The sequence below is a fragment of the Neovison vison genome, chromosome 3 (genome assembly GCF_020171115.1).
Source record: "Neovison vison isolate M4711 chromosome 3, ASM_NN_V1, whole genome shotgun sequence".
NCBI lineage: Eukaryota > Metazoa > Chordata > Mammalia > Carnivora > Mustelidae > Neogale > Neogale vison.
The window spans coordinates 145,941,017-145,963,200 of NC_058093.1; the positions used below are offsets into that span (position 1 = coordinate 145,941,017).

At 41.3% G+C, this 22,184-nt stretch overlaps 1 protein-coding gene across 1 annotated transcript in view; it reads right to left on the reverse strand.

Moving 5' to 3' along the window:
• Positions 1 to 20,974, reverse strand: part of DCC (DCC netrin 1 receptor) — a 1,152,813-nt gene extending 1,131,839 nt beyond the window's left edge. The window contains exon 1 of the mRNA XM_044242950.1: positions 20,872 to 20,974. Coding sequence (XP_044098885.1) covers positions 20,872 to 20,962 — 91 coding nt within the window. The 5' untranslated portion in view covers positions 20,963 to 20,974. The remainder of the gene's footprint in view (positions 1 to 20,871) is intronic.
• Positions 20,975 to 22,184: the final 1,210 nt, after the last annotated feature.

A 22,184-nucleotide genomic window follows, 5' to 3' on the forward strand; every position in this document is an offset into this window, starting at 1 on the left:
AGTCAAGGTGTGAAAAAGGGCAAACGACTCTCATGCATTAAGAGAAGAAATCTGTGACACTTGAAAATTTGTTTGATAAAAAATCAAAGAGAAATAACGACTTAATGGCACATGATCATGAGTGGAAAGAAAGAGAAAACTAGCAATGCCTTTGTTTTCCTGCCTATAGAGAGGAGATAGAATCTTTGACCTAATGTACTATTTTCCTATGAAGTTATCATAGCAGAAAAAGCCACCATACATTTATTTCTACCTACATTCCAAGAGAAGCGCGTCAACCATTTCTTTGGTGTTTTCTGCACTATTGCATCATCACTACTATAATCAAGCACTAACTGGGGGATAGGAAGAAAGGAAAAATATTCCTGGTCTTTTCTTTCACACAGCTAGTGATTTCATTATGATGAGTCTCTATATGCATTAGCAAAAGGACATCAAGCTGTACAGGACTAGAAAAAAAATCATTGGAGTAAGAAGCATAATTCTTCAAACTGCTGTAGCCGTAACTGCCTTGGGACTTCAGAGGTAGAGGTGAGGGATACGTGGAGTGGCCTCATGAAGAGGACGGATGCCCCGAGACAGTTGTTCTGATCTTGACAGTGTTTGATGAGCACCACAGGCAGTCCCCGTGGAGCACATTTGGATGCTACATGAAGGAGACGTGGTGACGCTGGCTGTTTCTCTAACAACACTGCTAATTTGTAAGCAACCCCAAGCACTTAGAACACGACAGAGGTTGAGTAGGCAGCATACTAGCCCTACCATGGTGCTTCTCAAACGTTGACTTGCGCACCCTCACAAAGACATCTTGTAAAAATGCTGATCCCAAAGGAGATCTGGGATGAAGCCTGAGTTTCTGCAGCTCAGACAAGCTCCCGTGTGATGCTCACACTGCTGGTGCCCAGGCCACGGTTCGAGAGGCAAGCTGTTAGAGAACAGTCGGCCATTTCTGAGGACTGGGAGCTCATCTATTTCCTTCCAAATGGAAAGAAGACGACAGCCATGTCTGGTACTTGATTCTCTCTTGAAGCTGCCTTGTGGAGACCATTTTCATCTTGAGCGCGTCCTCTCGATGACAAAGCAAATGTTTTGAGTTTTTTGTTTTGTTTTGTTGTTTTAAGATTTATCTGTCTGCTAACATGGTTAAGAAAAACAACAAGAACAGAGCTCAAGATTTTAAAGGGATGCAAAAAGAAACATCTCTTCCTCTAATTCTCATAGTATTTCTATGACAGGTAGAAAAAGAGCTATAAAGGACTGAGCACAACCACTGACCAGTGGTTTTCCCCAGGGAGGGGCAGAGTTATGGAAGTTACCCTCTCTAACTCATACATTTCCGTAATATTTAAATTGTCACAATGAGCAGATATATCTTTTTCACCAGAAATTATAATAAAGATAATGATAAAAACATACATAAAGCTTTAAGAGGGCCAGGTTCTCATCTCCACGTGGCTGTCCACTCTATCATCCCAGAAACACCACCTTGAGCCACTGTGACCTTATGGAAGCCAAGTTAGGGGGCTGTGTATGTACGTCAACATTTGTAACAAATAGGACAGAACCCATCAGTTTTGAACTCTAAAACTTTTAGAAATAGTTTGTTTTCACAGTGCATTTTGCAAATGAATCCGCTTACCCATAACTAATCATGAGTAAAAACAATGCATTCTTACCAGCAATCCCAAATTGGTACTTTCCTTTCTAGCAGTTGCAAAATAATAAAATGGTTCAGGAACTGAACATTTGTATCCAATTTCACTTTTGGCTTAGTTAAGCAAAATCATCATCCCCAAATAAAGGCTTTCAATGTTTTCCAAACAAGTTTCCTTGCTGACACGGCTCTTTTCATAAAATCATACAATGGTCCCTGATTTAAAAAAAAAAAAAAATGATGCACCATCTCTTTAACAGAAAATTGGGTTATTGATTAATTGATTATACGCTGCTCACAAATGCCAACTTAAGCACAAGTAAGGAGATGCTATTGAATGTTCATAACTCAAAGGCTGCAAGACCACGCTCCATGGTTGCATTATTACCGTCTCCTGTTTTAATGAAGACATAGCACAGCACTTTGTTGGCCTAATTTATACGATATATCAAAACTATGTGAAATTCCCTTACACGACAATGGGAGAGAAATCACAACACATATGTGACTTTCAGAGCTTAGCCTGGTTGTTAAGGTAGGGCATTAGCATTCCAAAGCTGTAGTCTGAATGTTAGTCTTTTATAAGGTGGCAGTGAATTTCTTTTCAGAGGAAATTAAAGTGCATGAAGCTGTCTTATAACTTGTTAGTGAAAACTGTGACATTTGAAAACGATTAACAGAAAATTGAGTTTTTATTTAGATACTCAATAATCTAGGAGTGTCTAAATAATAAATGGCTCATAGGAAAATGCTGCCCATTTGGAGAGGAAAGGTGAATATTATAAAATAACAGCAATATAAAAATAATAGCAAATACTATTTATCTAGGAACTACAGCATGGATTTGAGAACATGTAGTTTGAAGCAGGTTTTGAATCACAGGTCTGAAATTGACTAGCATGGAGCCATTGAAAAATTAGCCAACTTCTTGGTGTCTCACTTTTGTCACTTATAACAGGACATAATAGTAGTTCCTCATTGTTTTATGATGAGGAGTACAAAACTCAGTATTAGGAACACACAGCAGTTAGGACTGAGTGTGGCCACACATGATAGAAAACCTCATTACAGTGGTTCAAAGCCAAACAGAGGTTTAATTTCTCACGATCACAGAAAGCCCGGAGAAGAGCTATCCCACGATGGCACTGCTGTTCAAGGAAGTCAACATGGAACTCAAGGTTCTTCTCATTTCCTTCTTCTCATCCTTAATTTGCCCAAACTAAGGCACAGAGAGGTAGTGTCTTGTTCTAGTTCTCCCACTCGGAAAGATCTAAACTCAAGTCCACCTGCCTCAAAACCATACCCTGAGCTCAAACACTGGCTCAGTAAGTAGAGAATTACCATGATTAATGTTTAAAGAGAATATACAGCAAAGTACAGTGGTTTTCAAACTTAAATGCGTATAAGAATCACCTAGAAGGCATGCCGAAATTCCTATTTCCTAGTCCCTCCTGGGCTGCCCAGGAACTCTGATTCAGGTGGTGAGGGGGATCCTGAACATTTGCATTTTTTAAAATATTTTATTTATTTATTTGAGAGAAAGACAGTGAGAGAGAGCACGAGTGAGGAGAAGGTCAGAGGGAGAAACAGACTCCCCGTGGAGCCGGGAGCCCGATGTGGGACTCGATCCCAGGACTCCAGGATCATGACCTGAGCTGAAGGCAGTTGCCTAACCAACTGAGCCACCCAGACACCCCTGAACATTTGCATTTTAAGACACAGACCTGTGAGTGGATGCAACCGCACCCTGATAAAGATGTAGAGATATTAAGGGTTATACAGGCATCATCTCTAATTCTCAGATAACCACACAAGAGTGACATTATTTTAAAAGGAAGAGATGGGTTTAGTGGGATTAAATATTCTATTTAGCATCTCATTAATAAGATGTTCATTTAATATTTAATAAAAAATTTAGAATGGTTTCAGATTTACAGAAAATTTAGAATGGTTTCAGATTTACAGAAAACTTTCAGATTACAGAAAACTTGCATATAGTCTTAAAAATTCCCATTTACCTCACACTGTTTCCCCATTAATAAAATACTGATATGACAGTTGTTAAAATTAATGAATCAATACCGACATATTATTATTAGCTGAATTCATACTTTATTTAGATATCTTGAGTTTCTACCTGAAGTCATTTTTCTGTTCCAGGATCTGACGCAGGATAGAATATTACATTTCATCATCACATCTCCTTAGGTTTCTCCTGGCAATGACAGTTTCTCAGACCATCCTTCTTTTTTGTGACCTCAATAGTTTTGAAGAATAATGGTTAGGTATTTTGTAGAATGCTCCTCAACTAGGATTTGTCTGCTGTTTTTCTCATGACTAGACTAGGGCTATGGGTTTGGGGGGAAAAAAAAATCACAGAGATGAAGTGCCCTTCTCATCCCATACCAGAGGTACATGTTATTAACATGATTTATCATTATTGATGATGATCCTGACCATCTGGCTGAGATAGTGTTTGTCAGGCTTCTCTTCTCTCAAGTTACTGCCCTTCTCTTCCTTGCACGCATACTGTATTTTTTGGAAGAAGTCGCTATTCACAGCCCATGTGGAAGACTGGGGTTATTCTCCACCTCCTGAGGGTGAATTATCTATATAGGAATTCTTCAGCATAGATTTGTCTACGTTCTCCCATTTATCTATTCAATCATTTATTTATAGCAGTATGGACTCATGGGAGTTTACTTTGTATTTGGGGTAATAATCCAGAATTACTTGATTTATTGTGTTTCTCAAATTGTTTCCACATTGGCCATTGACAGCTTTCAGTTGTTTCCCACGTCCCTTCAACTTTTTTCATCATTGTAGGTTTTGCATTTCTTTTAAAGAACTTCCTTACTTTCTGGCACTATTAGATGCCTCAGACTTTTCTCATATATTTCCAGTCTAAGTCCTAGAATCAACCATTTCTCCAAGTGACTCTTGTTCCTTTTATTGGAGAATGCTATTGAAAGTTAAGATTTTGATGCTGGATGTCTTTTCTTTTCTTTTTTTAAGTACATGCACTTTTGAGGAACAAAAACATGGGATGCCTTGCTTTTTTGTTTTTCTCTTGCTTTTGGAAGGTGTCAGATATGTACTAGTGAGTAGCAGATTCAGTAAGGACACTTGGGTTTTTCTTACAGAACCTGTAACTTCTGTGTGATCTGAAACAAATCACGGATCACAAGTCTTCAAATCTCACTTACAAAACATGTGTGAGTATTTCGCCTACATTTTAGAGGTAGTGAAAGATGAATTTAGACAATGGGTAGGAAAGCCACTAGAAAATGTAAGTGTCAGATGTAAAACACCATCAGCAATTATCAATTATCATAACCTTGTATGACTGAGCATTTTGGTAGAAAGAACAAAAGAAGAACTCTTTTAGCTAAAAATTCTGAGCTGGGCTACTTGCCCTCTGGCTGTTAAATAAACAGAAAATCTTGTATGGGCTATCTAACACCCTTTACGTGTCAGCAATAAAAGAGTCTGGCATCCTGAACCAAAGTTTGCTACATGTCTTAAAGCTGTGCTGAAAAGAAAAAGATGAAAACACTGACTTATTCTAGGAGTTCCAGAGCCTAAATATGCTTATCAGCCACTAGATCTCAAATTCAAAATGTGGTGTGTGATGGCATCTATCCTCTCCTGACCAATTTGTCCTTCTGACCTCCTTAAAATTATTAGATAAAGCCTTGCAGGCAAAACCTCTTCATTCTAAAATTACATTATTTATGTAATTTTACAGCTATATTTCTAATATAGTAATACAACTATATTTCTCAGGTGACCTTGTCACTTTTCTCTCCTTTTTTTCTCCTAGGCTATTACAAATCTGTTGGGGAAAAAACTAGTCAAGGAGCCATTGCTGGTGATGAGAACTGGAGCCTATGGCAAAGGGGTGGCTGGCTCCTGGAAGTGAAGTGCTCACCATCCTTCCTCTTTTCTCCTAGAGCCTGAATATGCAAAGAGTAAGGTCCATATAGAAATACCCTCTCTTCTTCTCTAACCAACTTGCGCACCAGGCTCAATCCCACTGCATTCATGAAGTCTTTCTAAAGTATTTCTCTTCCTGTCCTCTCTTTCTACACTTCTCACACATTTGGTTAATCATTTTTTCTTTCATTTTCTTTTCTTTTTTTTTTTTCCTTTCCTTTCCATATTTAATCTGCCCAGGTCTTATTTCCCCAAACATTCTCTCTATAAGAAGAGTGGCAGTGTGTCATATGCTACTTACATCTATCGTAAGAGCCAACAAATGGGTAAAGCAAGCATGATCTCAGTAATGGTCTGTGGAATGAATGCATAAACACAGAAACAGCAAAGTTCACATTGTTCTCAAGAACTACACTAATCCTTTAGGGTAATTTGTTTTAAAAAAAATAACCCACACAGAACAGAATTGCTGAATCACTGCATTGCACACATGAAACTAATATAACACCATATGTTAACTGCACAGGAATTAAAATAAAAAAAAACCCTCAATTTAAAAATAATAAAAAATAAATAAAATTTAAAAACCCATATGGCAATGGGTTTCCCAGTTTTAAGGATGAGGACTCTGAAATATGATTGATAAATGTCAAAGAGTTAAATTTGGCAGAGCCAAGATTCAATCCCATGTGTACAGAAATGTCTCAGGGCACTCATTCTTGGATTTAAAATTCGGGGGCTCAGTTAACTTCTCTGGAACCCTGTTTGGTCATCAGTACAATGAGAGGGCCATTTTAAACAAACGCTGAGGTCCTTTCCTGGTTAACTAATGCACTGAAACACACAAAGTGTTGACCTTTTCATTCTGGGTGACTCTCTTATTTCTGTTGTCTTGTCCTGGCTTCCACTGACTTCTACAAAAATAGCGTTTTAACTCTTTGACTCATCCTAATCCTCAGGAATGATTCTTTTAGGGAAAACACAGAATCTATCTCTGGGAACATGATGCAGGAAATAATTATTCCCCTATTTTATTCTGTTCCATTTTCAGACATAGGAGTTGACAAATGCCCCAAATGCATTAGTAATGGGGCCTATTAAGAGCAAATTCCATAGACTCATCACATCATACCACACACACGTCAGCGTTTTAATATTTGTAAGATTTCCTTGATTTTAGATTTGTTCACAAGAATCTGTAATGTTGTCAATAAAATGAGTAATAGTGTCATGTCAAAAAAAATCAAGCATAAAGAAGGAGAAAGGGAAAAGAATAAATTTCTCGAGTTAAAAGCAGAGTATTCTAATATTTAACATATCCTTAGCTAAACTTTTTCTGGCCTATGCACAAGAATAGCTTCAGATTCCCTGCAAACCTGAGAATAATCATTATATGGAAACCAATTCATTAATGACATTTATTGAATGATTAATATGCACCAAGCACAATGAAACACAAAGGTTTTAGACATGATTTCACCAATAAATATATCATCCTACTATGTCTAAAAGATATCCTGATAATCAAAATAAGTAGTTTTATAGGTTTCTTGTTTGGTTTTTGTTTTGTGGGGGGCTTTTCATTTGGTTTATATTTGTTTGTTTTTTGGCCAGGTAGTTAGCTGAAAGAAAACAAAATAAACAAACACATGCCTTGAGTTTTAGACGTCAACTTTGACTTTAGTACAGAGTTAGAAGGTAACTTCTAAGCCAAATACAATGGGCAAGGGTACAATTTGTTTCTAAACCTCCAAATGGGCACCCATCTTCTCTGGACTGTTGGAACAGCTCCCCTTAACATGCCTTGTTCCACTCCCCAATTCTTCCTCCCTCTGGCCAACAACATGATGTCTACACTACCACTGTACTGTTGAATGCCCTTCAGAACATCCCCTAGGTCCATCCCTACTCCAGATACGAAATTCAGGGTGACCAATCATTCCAGTTAACCTGGGTCCATCTTCTTGTTAACATTGAAAGTCCTGTTTCCTGGGAAACCGTTCAGTCCCAGAAGGACGGGAACAAATGGCACCCCATAAATGCTGTAGCAACCAGGACCAGGGCCGTGATGTTCTCTCACAGTCCTATTTCTTTCCCCATACCCCACTCTCACTGCCTATGATTCTGTTCACCCTCTCTTCCTTAATTCTTTCCTAAAGCCTGATTAAATTATCTCTCCTAAACTATAAGGTAGGAAATGCATTTCTTTTTTCCCCTGAGAGGCTGTGTCACCCCTCTATGAATAGAATTTTACTCTGGCGGGGGGAAGAGAACCAGCAGCCTTACATAACCTTTCACAAAGCCCTACTCATTCTCTACCGGGACCAGAAAAGGGCCTACAGTTCATGAGCTAAGCAGAAACTTCTCTTACCGGGAGGAACACTAGTGATTTTCATTCAGATTGATCTCGTCTGCACAGCTGAGCCCCCACGTTGTCTTCTCTTCTCGTACAGTCTGACTTGGAGCACGATGGTTAAAGCTCTTCTGTCTGCCAGCAGTGCAGGGCAAGAGCTTCAAAACCCTGCACTGAGCTTTCTGCCTGTACAGCTTTCCTCTTCAAAAACCTCAGTTCTGCCCTCTTTCCCCTGTCACAGAAGCCCAGGCAGAGGAGCACTTGGGTCTTTTCATGGCCTGAAGACAGTTCCCAATCACAGGGTGAGGTTCACCATGGGGTCACCCCCCTCCTCCGCCACGGTCTCACATGGAGCACGGATGCATTTTTAGCATCAGACTTGAGACACGGAGGAGGGAGTTTGAAGAAGCATCCTGGGCTCCACCATCCCTTTCAAGTGCTTGCCTTTTTCCCTGCGCCTAAGTATTTTTAAGGAGGAAAGGGGATGGCGGTGGGTGACAAATATGGAATGAAAACCAGCAGACCCTTTTAAAATGTGCCTTCTTATCTTGAGCATCAATGGGAAAAGAAGGGGAAAGGAAGATGGAACACCTACAGACCATTTTCAAGGGCTTTTCATCTCAAGGAAAATGAAATATGTCATGGCCTTCAAGAAACATATTAGCCACGAAACCAAAAGCCAGAAGACTTTGATGTTGGCATCATTTGCCATTGCAAGACCAGCTCCCGAAGTCAAAGCTCTACAAAGAGGCTTCAAACTAGCCCCGTATGGCTGGAGCATTTTTCCCATTCACCAGCTGTTTACAAGGAAATAGAGCAAGGATCCTTTCCTAGTGTCCCAGGACCCTGTTTCTCAGTCACCAGAAATTCTAATTCAGTAAGTCTGGGTGTGGCGTAAATTTCTGCATTTCCAGAAAGCTTCCAGGAGTTGCAAAGGCTGCCAGTCCCTGGATGGCCCTTTGAAGAGAGCAAGGCCTGCAGACACTGGTTCTCAAACCTGGCTGTAATTTGGAATCACCTGGGAGGATTTAATAACTACGCCTATGTCAGGCCTCATCTCAGAGAGTCTAAGTTCATTGCTAAGAGGGAGGGCTGGGCATTGATACACAGCCAAGCTGAGAGCCCCTCCTCCAGAGAGAAGACCTTTGGGATAAATTATACCTAGCGCTACACATTAACCAAACAAGCGCTCGCTTCCAAGAGTTCATGCTAAGTGGAGGCTAGAATCAATGTGTCTGTGGGAAATGAAAGTGGTTAATCAGAGAGCGTTAATGGAGGAGGTTAATTTGTATGAGGAATCCACATGAGATGCGTTATGTGGTGCCGGGTTTGAGCAGTACTGCACTGTGTCAGGTCTAACTCAGCAGAACCTGTTAGCTTCTAACTGCAGAAAAGGCAGGGACCATGGCCTCCTAAACCCTGGGCCCTCAACTAAGCATGGGCTGGCTTTTGAAACTGCTATTGGAGTCTTTATTTCTAAGTCTTTAAAACCTCTTCAACTGCAATAATAAAATTGAGGAAGGTTCTAGGATGACCTGCCCGTGCTTAGGAAATTTTCTATTTATAAAGATTATCCCAGCATAAATCTAGCCCATAAGAAGGAAAAAAAAATAGCATTTACGGAATACTTATTGGAGAGATTAGACTAGTTATTTTTTTATCGAAATGTTGAAGTGAGTTTATCTCCAGTTTAGAGTCAGAAAAGAGAGACTGGTTTTGTCTCCATTCCACAATGAGGAAGCCAAGGTGAAGCCCCCTAGCTAGAGCTTTCCTCCACGGCGGCACTACCTCTCATCACACCAAAGACCACACTCAGGACGCTGTGGGGACTTCACCGCAGCAGGTGGGGACTGTTGCAAGCTCAGTGACTTCCACCTGAGCTGTAACTTAAAGCTAAGAGAATACTCATCCATGTTTTTAAGAAACAGTAATGGAGAGAAAATGTATGTGAACATAACGGGAAAATAATCTGGAAAAAAAAAAATCTTAGTTTCAGTTTTCTGTTTAATTTACTAAGAGTGATCAGGCACCCATTTCAAAGGCAGCCATAGTGAAAAGAAACACCTCCAGGACAATCCTATTTGTGTAGAAAAGGTGAAGCTGTGTTTCCCTCTACACGGTGATGGCTTTCCAAGGGGGGAGTGGCCTGTTACACACGCTTATTAATAATCATTTGCATTTGCTAGTCTTTTATACTCTTCGAAGTTCCTTTCCTTTATCACATTAGGTATCTCCACACAACCCCCTAAGGTATTTCTAGACACAAAGGATAGGTTCATAAATTCACACCTGATAGATAATATGAAAATCAGGACAAAATTGCCTATGTAGTTTGCTTAAATTTTTAAATGACCATGCTGAGATTAGAAGAAGGTCTTTGTTGTGGACCCATCTCAGTCCATTCAAACAGTAAACTGAGTATGAGCAAGAGGATCTGAAAGTACTCTCCAGCCTCAGCTGAGCCATCATCATGCTTAATTCTTCAGGCCTTGGACACACTGATCTTCTTTGACTTCACTATGCTTCTCCCACCACAGGGTCTTTGCGCTCACGTTTTTTTCCCAACCTCTCTCAAACATCCCCTCTTTAATTAAGTTAACTCATTTTTCAGGCGTCCATCACAACTTTCTCAGGGACGACTCCTTTAATATACAGTCTAAGTCACACTTCTACAATACATGTTTTTTTTTTTAATGCCTTTTCTCATTAAAAATTATGGATTAACATATTTATGCGATTACCATTTGCATTCACTAGGCTTAAAACTCCATAAGGCCTTGGCACAGTGCCTGGCACACACTCAACAAATAAGGAAAAAGTGGGTCATAGAAGTCTAGGGATGGGTTTATAGCAACAGGTCATCTGATCTACCAGGAATACCTCCGGTATCTTCATTCTTAGCATACTTACAGCTCGGGATAAGTGTGACTGACAACTTTTCACCCTCCCCCCTTTTATTTTTGTTTTGTTTTGGCCAATCAACATAAAAATACGAGGATGAATGAATTGGCTCTGTCAGCCCATCTGGGTAATATTAATATATTAATGCTATAATGCATAAATATTGTAGTTGGTATTTTTCAGAGTCTGCCCCACTTTGCTTGTGTTCCTTTTTTTAGTGAGGACTTCATTCTGCCCCATATTCTATTTAGCCATGTCTGTGCCCGTCACCTTCATTTGGTGACAAACCCTTGGAGGGCAGAAACACATTGAAGACTTTCATTTTAATTCTCTGAAACTCATAGCAAATGCTCTGTAACTATTATCTTGAATCAACCTCTTGATCTTACTTGATCCTGTGATACCTCAATGATTTTATTAGGCACTGAAAGTCCTATCTAAAAGATGAGAACACAGATTTGAAGAGAGACAAATGTGTACCCATGAATGACTATACAATAAGTCAAAGACTATGCTAAATCTGTAGTTTCTAATATATGACTCGGGACAGCCTACTTAGAAAAGCACATTAAACTGGAGGCCCTTGATGGCCAGAAAGTTATAAACAAACTAGAGGGAGTTCAGGTAAGAAAAGTAAACATGATTAAGCTTCTGGAGGAGTATGGAGAAAGACTAAATAAAGTATTTATAGTCTCATCAAGTGAAGACTAGGAAGGGAAAACAAGAATGATTTGAGGCCAGAATTACCTAACATGCTTCTGCATAGAAGAGGCAGAATGTCACTGAAAAGGGAAAATAGGAGCCAGGGCGCTGGGTGACAGGAGCAATGGGAAACACATTTAGAACAGGAACTATCAAGGGTGAAGTATAAAATAAATTTTTTACAGTAAGAACTGATATGCTGCTGAAAAGTTTCCCAAGGGAAACAGTGAACAAACCATCCCTGGAGATGTCTCAAACCAGAGAGAAAAAATAACTAGAAATTGTCCTGCAGGGAACAGCCTCGCCCAGACGTTAGACATGAAAGGGAAGGCTTGCAGATTTTCTAATTTATATTCTTCTGGGATCCCATGAGGCTGAGGAAAGATGTGGCAACAATGGATTGAGAACTCTGGGTCCAGAGGGTTTGCTCAGATGTCTCAGCCTTGGTTCATGTCTCTAATGAGTCAAAACAGAGGCAACACACCAGCAAAGCCACTGCTGGCATATCCATTGCTTTATTTCATCCGGGGCCCTTCATTAGTTTTCCCCATGGGAACAGGTGAAACAATTATGAACCCAAACAAAAACTGGGAGGTGTGCAAGCATGGGTAATGTTTGAAACTCACAGTCAGATATGTAACAGTGACCCTGGGTCTAGGTATTTTACTGTGCTGGAAACATACCCAAGTTCAAAAGGTCAGACTAAGATTTTTAACCAAGTCTTCATATCTCCCCTTTTACTTATGTGATTCGGTGGTCTTTAGGTTTCATGATATTCAGGGGATTATATATCAGATTAAGCCTGGTACCCCAGCCCTTGTAAGTCATATGCCACAAAGACAAAATCATAAGGATAAGGCAGGATACTGACAAGGCAAGATTTGCTACAGATAATCAATAATCTTACAGTGGCTAAGTGTCTGTTTTCCATTTGGAAGGAGTTTAAGGAAAGTCTGCACTAAAATAAGCATGATACAGTATCAGACAACAACCTCCTAAAAGTTAAACTACTGATAACATCTATGCCTAAAAGCAAAAGGTTGCTTAGTAGGAAAAGCAGAATAACTACTGACTATATTGATACCTCCAAAGCAAATGGTTGTTCAGCTGGAGAAACAGAATAATAGAATTATCTGGCTCAAATCATAAATGAGCACTAAATGTATGGGGAAAAAAATGTTCACCTTATTAACAATCAGGGAAATGCAAATTAAAACCACAGTGAGATGCTAATTCACATCCCCTAGGGCAAAGGGGACTTCCCTATGCTCTTGGTGGGAGTTTCAATAGATGAAACTTATCACTGCCTCCAAAGAGTAAAGATGTCCTTTCTAGGACTCAACAATTTCACTCCTATATATGCACCCTAGACAGGATGACAAATTTGATTTTGGGGACATACATAAGAATGTTCATAACATCATTGCTGGCTAAAGGAAAATACTTCTCAAAAGTCCATCAATGGTAGATCAAAGTCTGATTAATTAATATCATGGAATATTATAAAAGCAAAGAAAGAGTCTGAAATACAGCAATATGCATCATCAACCCTCACATCTATCTCAAATATTTAATGTTTAGTAAAAATGCAAATCAGAGAAGAATGCATACATTTATTTCATAATGGTTAAATACAAGTAAAGCAAAGTAATATTCTAAAGATGCATACATAAGCAGCAAAACTATAATGAAGGCAAAAGGCTAATTAACATAAAATTAAGAAAATTGTTGGTGGTACATGGGTTATTTGTTTCATTATAATTATTATCATGATCGTCAATGGATTATTAATTTTACCAAGCACTGTATATATAGGGGAGTTCATAAAAAATCATAAAATGTCATAACTAAAAGTTATGTAGTCTGCATCCTCATTTAATAAGGAAAAACATGATTCATGAAGAAAAATGACATCCAAAGTAATAATAAATTTCAGAAATGTTTACAAACCCATTAGATTAAACCAATTAGCTCTTTTTTCCTCTAGTGAAGGACTCTGGTCTTGATTTAGAATCTCTTTTTAGACAGAGCTACAAAAAAAACCTCAGTCCCTTATTTCTTAGAACATCAAAAGTAGAAAAGAAAAGGACTACTTTGAAGAAGTCTCACAATAGGAAGAAGTTCCAGCTGGACCCAATCAAATAGATAAAATGCATTTTATAAATCAGGAATAAAAGCACGAAGAAAAGAAAAGCAGCAACCCATGGCCACTTGATGGAAAAATAAACAGCCCCGCATGATGTAATATCTTCAGAATTCACTGCTATAATATCAGGTAACATAATAACTGAGCCACGGTGATAACTTGGATCTACTAAAGAAAGATTACATTATATCCTAATATTCTTAAAACAGCTAAGTGAGTCAATAAAGACCTTGGAAAAATAAGGAAATCTAAAAATGTTCCCATTTAACCACAAATTTCTGTTACTGAGAAAACTGACATGAGTAGATAACATTTATATTAACTGTTTAACTCCTCTGTTCTCTTATAAAATTGTCAAAGATATTTAAAGAATTTTTTTTAATTTTTTAATTATTTTTTAAAGAGTTTATTTATTTGACAGACAGAGATCACAAGCAGGCAGACAGGCAGGCAGAGAGAGGGAGAGGAGGAAGCAGGCTCCCTGCAGAGCAGAGAGCCCGATGCGGGACTCGATCCCAGGACCCTGAGATCATGACCTGAGCCGAAGGCAGCGGCTTAACCCACTGAGCCACCCAGGCGCCCTAAAGAATATTTTTGATGCCAGAATAATGTTGGAGTCATTAGCCCTGTTAGGTCAAAATGCACAAATGAGTTGGTATTTTCATTAGACCGCATTATAAAGATTAATTCAGTGAACTATTTTTGCCCTAGGTACTCTCAAGAGTAGACTCCTAGCAAAAACCAAGCTTTAAAGGATGAGTGAAGGACAAGGGCAAAATCCCACAAATTGCAACACATACCCCTGAAGCATTATGATGGTGAAGTACCATCGTAAGAATCACAAGGGATATAAAGAAGCCTCCTCCCTGGAAACTGTGAGATGAACGAGCAAGCAAGAAGTCACAGAACTTGGGTCTGTGAAATTAAACTAAAGTACATCATGAAAATAAGACATGAGTTATAGGCACTGGGCTTAGGGAATTTAGCAAAGAAGAGAAATTTTCCCACCCAAGACATGTCATAATAATAGACTTTAAAAATATGATCAATAAATATGGAATGATTTGTGTGTTTTCTGGTTGAACTTTCCCCCCAAGAAATGAAAGCTGTGAATAATATGGTTGTTCGAAGCTATTTACAAAAAGCAGCATGTACTAGCATTACCATTGGCAAATCAACATCAATAGTGGGAAAAAAAGGAATACTCAACTGTACGCATTACTACATATTTCTAAACCATACCACCAGACAGAGTTCAGGCATTTCTAAACTACTAAGGAAAACATATTTGCTGAACGGTTGAGTGAAAGGGGGCTGCTTTGTTAACCTCGGGCTAAAATTTGTCAAAGAACTTAAAAGCACTATAGTAATTTTGATCATCAATCAGCCGACCTATATTTCTGTGTGTTAGTACGGTGCTAAGCTAGAGAAATATAAGATAAGGAATCAATAACTCCACTGTGGGAGGAAGCAAAAGTGTGGTTCTAAAAGTGTAATTTTACCTGAGAGCTGCAATTATAAAGGTGCACAAAAATTTGCGTTCTATTTTTTGCTATTAACCACTTGGCATATGTAACACGTAATTTTATCTTACATATTTTTTAATTGGTCTATAGGAAAAAAAATCCGGATCATTCATCCTGTCTTATCGACAGGTTTAGCATTTGCTTTACTTGAGGTCTTGTTTTAAAGAAAAAGATGGGTCATCGCCATGCTACAGATAGTATACTACTACTAAGAGATGCTTTGACCTTTGATAAGTAGTAACTTGGAAGAAAGTTAAAGTTATATTATTCCAACCCAATAACAGCTTCCTGAAAACAACAGCGTGTCTGGGTTGGCATCGCTTACTAGCCTCTAGTACGCACTCCTGTATCTTCTTAATGTTGATGAGCTCTAGAACTTCAATAATACTAGCTGAGAGGCCACTAGTCAGAGTTTCCTGTCTTAAGAGCACTACTCAGCTGTCTTCAGAGTACAGCTCCACTCTCCACTAAAAGAAACACTCAAGAAAATTCTAAAAATTCATTTTTTTTTTTAAAGATTTTATTTATTTATTTGAGAGAGAGAGACAGTGAGAGAGAGCATGAGCGAGGAGAAGGTCATAGAGCGAAGCAGACTCCCCATGGAGCTGGGAGCCCGATCTAAAAATTCATTTTTAAGACAAATCCCCACAACCGTGCAAAGTATAACACAGCATTTTAAACACAGTGCCTATGCGCCAGGGGCCAGGATTCACCGAGACAAAGCCTTTCCTGGGCTGTATCAGGAGAGGCAGGCCTGATGCCCCAGGGTTTGAAGAGGAGAGCTGTGACTCTTCCAGCCTGGCTGCAGAGAAGTCAGCAGGCCACTCGCGACTACAGAGCCATGTGCTGGGCAGCAGGTGGGTGCTCCCTTCAGTGTGTTTTAGTCGAGAGTTAGAGCGAACCCAGTCTAGGACTCAAGGTAGAAGTGTTGGGACAATTCGTGAAACTCTTCAATCCTCCTCTGAAGCATCAAAACGAAAAAACGATTCTCCACATTCACATTTTGTGAGCTGTCAATGTACACAGTGTGTATCACTCCACTTTAGGGATCACTGTATTTCTCCAGAACCCAGTGACTTTTTATTTTCAGTTAATTTATCAAGTAATCCTCAGTGGGTGTTATTCTCCTTACATAGGCAAACTAAGACTTCCTGAGATTTGGGTATACAGCTCATCTGAGAGATTATCACCTGAGGTAAATTAATTCACTAAAAATGTATCATTCTGGGGCGCCTGGGTGGCTCAGTGGGTTAAAGCCTCTGCCTTCAGCTCCGGTCATGATCCTGGGGTCCTGGGATCAGTCCCACATCTGGCTCTCTGCTCAGCAGGGAGCCTACTTCTTTCTCTCTCTCTCTCTCTCTGCCTGCCTCTCTGTCTACTTGTGATCTCTGTCTGTCAAATGAATAAATAAAACCTTTTTTAAAAAAAATGTATTATTCTATCTCGTGTTGTGTAGGAAACACCAAAACAGAGCAATATGTTCCTAACGACGCCAGTTCCTGAGAGCGATACAGGTCATACCCAAAGAAAGTGGGAGGATCTATAGCCAGGCAAGAAGAGCTCACGCATTAGTGAAATCATGACGGTTTCCAGAAGTGTCTTTATGTAACTGGCACTATGTGAATTCATCCCAATGTCACACATTTGGAAAGGTGGCATGTGGAGGTGGAAATCCCCTTTTTTTGTATGATTCTGATTGTGTTTTCATTGAAGAGAAAGCCAAAATCAACTGTTCTCATTTCTATTAGAGTTATCCTGTCTGGTAGGAGCCGGAGGAGGAAGATTTACATGCAAAGTTTAGGCTGGCAAAAAATTCTCCAAAGAATATCTCCTTCAAAATATAATCTTAGGGCCCAAAATATAATCTCTTCCATGGAAAGAGAGATACCGTGTGGAAACTTCAGCACTGCCTGTAAACATGTGGCATCACCTAAAGATGAACAAGTAGTCTGGCTGAGAAGTCAAGATTTAAATCAGGGCTGGTTTCTAAAGGAGGGAGATGGTACTAGATGGCCCCACTGTGTGGAGCAGAAAACATTCCAGGAACAAATCACACGCATTTGAAGAATCTTAGATGATTGGATATAGGAAAGTAGAGATTCAAGCCAGAGAGGAAAAAAACATTTCCCCTCAGAAAAGATTGCTTTTGAGGAGAGAGTGCTGGGATTCCTCTAGTGGTGCCATCCCTTCGGTCTCCAGAAAAAAATAAAAATATCCTGTTTCTACCCACAAGTTACCTCCTCATATCGCTTAGTCAAGTTTTCCATTTCTGAGAAAACCATTCTACAGCTTGCAAATAACCCGTCCTCCAAAAGAAACTTTGAGCAGGGCTGCATTCAGGAATTTAGATAGGATTAAAGTTCTTCCTCTTCAATGAAAACAGTAAGTTTGCTGAGAGGTTAACTTGCCAGAGAATAAATGTAAGTCATACACACTGAGAAGTTATAAATCTCTCCCCAGAAAAAATGCCTATCAGCAGCTCAAGCCAGCCCAGCTTTTAAGAGCATTAAAGCAAATGCACTGAGTCTAATATATTCACATATAACACATGTGGTGGCTGTTCCACATGCTTCATAACTCAGAGGATAACTGCTGCTGTGTGGGAAATGGATGCTGTGACAGGTCGCTGGCGAGTCATACTGCCACCCTCACAGAGGAGTGGACACCCAGGCTGCCCAGGCACCCACAGGGACTGCCAAGCTCCACTCAACGCAAAAATCCAGAACGGGACGTCTGATCTGCTACGGTTGGAGGATTATAAGGGGTATGTCCTATATAGAGAATTCCTTAATGAACATGTATATCTGCTATTGCATTCATTAACATCTCACATCTAAAATTTTCATCTCGTCGGAGATCTGGAGACTCTACTTAGTACTTCTGCTTGTGGCTCAAGTCAAATATATAAGGAGATGGCATCTAGAAAAGCCAACTGAAAAGCTGCCATCTAGTCTTACCCCAACACTATTCCAAGATGCCCTTTGTTATGTCACAATGATTTCATAAAAATCTACAGGAGCTTCAGAGTTTATCTAGGAAGTGAGAAAATATCCAGTGCTATTGTGCTAGTCTCCATAATCCTTTGTTACCAATCAACAAAGTCTTTGAAACATCCTGCTGAATGGGAAATTCACTACCGGTAAACTAGGCATTTGGCCTTTTTAAGGGCACCTCCTACTGGTCCTTTCATAGCGTGAACCATGCTTTCTTCAGCATTAATTCCCTTCCACGTTCCCGAAGAGGCGAAATTGCTACTAAAACAGGAGAAACAGATTAATGAGCAAAGACCAGACTGATGAGAATTAGCAATATCTCAAAACTGCACCATCTACTTTCTAGGGCCTCTGCAAAAATGCGTCACAATTCATTTGCAATTAACAAGCAATAGATTCAGAAGTATAGAAAAGCGTGACGATTTAGACCCACAAGCCTATCCACAGGCATGTCCCTTTGTATATGCATATTTTTGTCTTGCCTCTTCAAGCATAGACTTGTCTGTGGAAGGGAGGATGAAATTAAAATAAAGCAGTAATACTGTATGGCCCCAGATCTCTAAATAAGAAAAATAAATGGGAAGGGAATATTTAATTTAGATATAAGTAAAACATATATAAATCCCTATTCATTTATCCCCACCGCTGGCCAAAGTCACTTGTGTAACAGTATTAGGATATTTCAGTGTAATTGACAAAACGTCATTGTCCATTTTTGCACACCTTTGTCTAATGCAATATTTTCAGCCAAGGTACTTCAGGCCCAGCCTAGTAGACTTTCTATGCATTGAAGGATGCCCCCTCTCAACTTCCCCTCTCCCTTCCATGGGGGTGTCCCAAAAACTGCCTGAAAGAGCGCAACTCTGTCTTCTGTGGAGAAGGGTCCTCCTCGAAGCAGCCTCTAGCATCTAGTGAGGAGGGAATTTTTTTAAAAAGACACCTATTCATTACTGCGAGGATGCCCCTCACCCCCACAGGGAGTAATTGCCCAGTACAAAGCTCCGAGAGAGAGAGAGAGAGAGAGAGAGAGAGAGAGAGAGAGAGACAGACAGACACCGGGGAGGAGGAGGAGGGACCGGCCAAGAGGGAGGAAGGGAGGGAGCGGGAGCGCGGGCTGCCTGTCGCGCAGATGCGGCTGTGAGCACGCGCGCGTGTACACACACACACACCCCTCTCACTAGCTCGATCTGTCTGGTGCGCGCGGGCGCGCGCGCACACACACACACACACACGCGCGCGCGGGCGCGCGCGCACACACACACACACCCCTCACTCTCTCGCTCAGCTCGCTCTGTCAGGCCAAAGGAAGGTGAGGAGTCCCGTTGGTGTGGATGCGCAGATTCCGGCGGTGCCAGGATTTGGGGAGCCTTCCGCTGGCCCCGTGCCTGACTGAGTCCCTAGCCACGGGGAGAGGCGCCTTCTCGACTGGGTTCGCAACCCTGGACCCTGCAGCACTTAGTGGGAACAAGAAAGCTGGGGCTGCAGGCTCCGGGGCGGCGGGGCGCTTTGCAGTGATTCACATTCCGTTCCCTGTTAATTTCTAAGGCGTGGGTTGAGGGCTCTTAACCGACGCTCGGCCCCTGCCGGAGGCTCCCTCCTCTCCTTTCGGATAAAGAAAAGGGAAAAGGTAGTTTCCAAAGGGATTTGAATGCTCAGTCGGCTGCTCTCCTCTCCTTCCTTGCCAGGTCCGCCCCCTGTATCCCAGTGCCTACCTACACTTGTGAGGCCCAGCAAAATGAATGGATGTTATAGTAAGTCATTTTGCTTTTTTTTTTTTTTTTCCTTCTTTTGCCCGTGAAACCCCCCAGCTCTGTATTAGGAGACTGCAGCAGCCCTGAGCATCCCTTAGATCCCTTTCTCCTGCTATAACCCAATCCAATCCCAGTTTTGACATTTTAAATTAGAAACTGCGCTCGCAAATGTCAGGGCCAGGGGGCTGGTTCCCTGGAATAGCAATTATTCGGAGTTTGGAAGTATCCTGGAGATATATGGAGACTTACCTTGCTAACTGCATAAAATACAATAAAATATAATAAAATAAAACATGCCTCTTTCCTCCTGGCAACTCTCTGCTTCTTTGGGCACCACCATCCTCTCGCCCAAAGTACCCAACCACGTTAGCTGTTCCTTTCTTGGTTCTCAATCATCAGGGCTAAAAATCCAAACCTGAGACGCTCATAAGCACATACAAATGACTCGGTGCCACTACTTACATTCTGCACAGACTTCCCCAAAGCACCCCATGAATGACCTCCCTACTCGGTCCTGTTGCCCCAATTCCCCTTCTCAGTAGGTTTCCAAGGCTTTAAGGATCCAACCCAATTCCTTACAACGACATCCCTATCACCTGCCTCCTCCCTGCCCCAGTCAGTGAGCTCTCCAAACCAACTCAAGTATTTGCAAAATGAAACATGCAAGCACCAGATTTAAAAGAGCAAAGAGGCGCCCCTCTCCCCAATTGCCAACATCCTCCACCCTGGCGGGGGGAAAAAGTCTTCCAGTCTTTTATCATCAGCGAGGAAAGGGGGAGCAGAGCTAGCTCAGATCATCTTGCTTTTTCTTCCGATACCCCAATGGTAATACTCCCCCGATGAAATTAGAAGGAAAGGGGGGTAACTATGGGGGTGGGTGAGAGGCGAATAAAGGAAAGAACCTCTTACCGGTGACTTGAAGATGTGCGCTAAGCAGGGTAGCTCCGAAGAGTACAAAAGCCAGCTTGGGTACCCAAACACATCCAAGACTATTCTCCATATTTCAGCCAACACCTTCGGGGCCGGAGGTCCTGGGCAGCGGCGGTACTCACACACATGCACTCACACACGCATGCACACATGCACACACACGCGCCGAGCCCCTTTGGCTTCCTCCTCCTCCTCCTCCTCGTCCTCTTCCTCCACCTCTTTCTCCACCTCCCCTGCGCTTCTTGTGCCTCTTTCCTCGTCCACTGACAGAATCAGCAGCCAAAGGAGGCAGCAAAAAGTTCCATTCGGTCCAAGAGATGCCGAGCTCCGGGGAAAACCTTAGAAAACTAACTCAAGGAAACAGAGGGAGTGAGAAGAGGGAAGACAGCTCTCCGCGGGGCTCCGGAGTCATCAATAGAGAGAATATCCAGAAGGGACCAAGAGGAGACAGAAAGCAATCCTGTGGTGGGGCTGTGCATTAAAAGGTTGAGGCTGGTTCCCCGTCCGCGGCTGGGTAAAGTTGAAAAAGCGAAATCCGCATGAGAGCTGGGGATGCTGTTGGTTTTTCCTCCAAGAGCCAAACGGACCGAGGAAGGAGAGGCAGGGGTCTGCGGGGTGGAGCGCTCTCACTTGTTACTGGGGTGTCTGCCAGCGGTGTGCGAGCTGGGAGTTGGAGCTGTACTATCCATTGATCCAGAGAAGTGGAGGGCTGGAAGGGAAAATGCGGAGACCGGAGGGAAACGAACTGGATCGGGCGAAGATTCCACGGGAAGGGGGTGGGGGCAGAGAGATGACGGCGGAGGGAAAAAAGAGCGGTCGGAGGAGGCTTTCAGCAGCTGCCTGAGCCCGGTCTACATATCAATGAGCAGGGATGCCCTCTGTGGGCAAAGCGTGGGAAGTCACTTTTGTCAATAGAGCCAGGGAATGTTCTGAGCGTCTGGGGTTTTTCAGCTACCCCTTTTGACATTCAACCTTTGGGAAATTATTGTTATTTGACCATAAAGCCAAGGCAAGTGTTTAAACTGCGTCAGATGGCCAGGGCATTTACTTCCTTCTCCCCTTCCAGCGACATTTAAAACAGAATTTTTCATTGGAAAGAATCACCTACTCCAATTCCCTTCCAGGAAAGGTGGGAAACTGAGGTCCAGAAACACACAGGACAAGTGCCAGATCACTATTTCCTGACAGAACAGCCAGGGTCCTCTTTTTGTAAGGCATCTTATTTAGTCTGGGTTCTCTTCTCCAAACACATTTCAGTGTTCTACTCAACAATTTTTTTTAAAGATTTTATT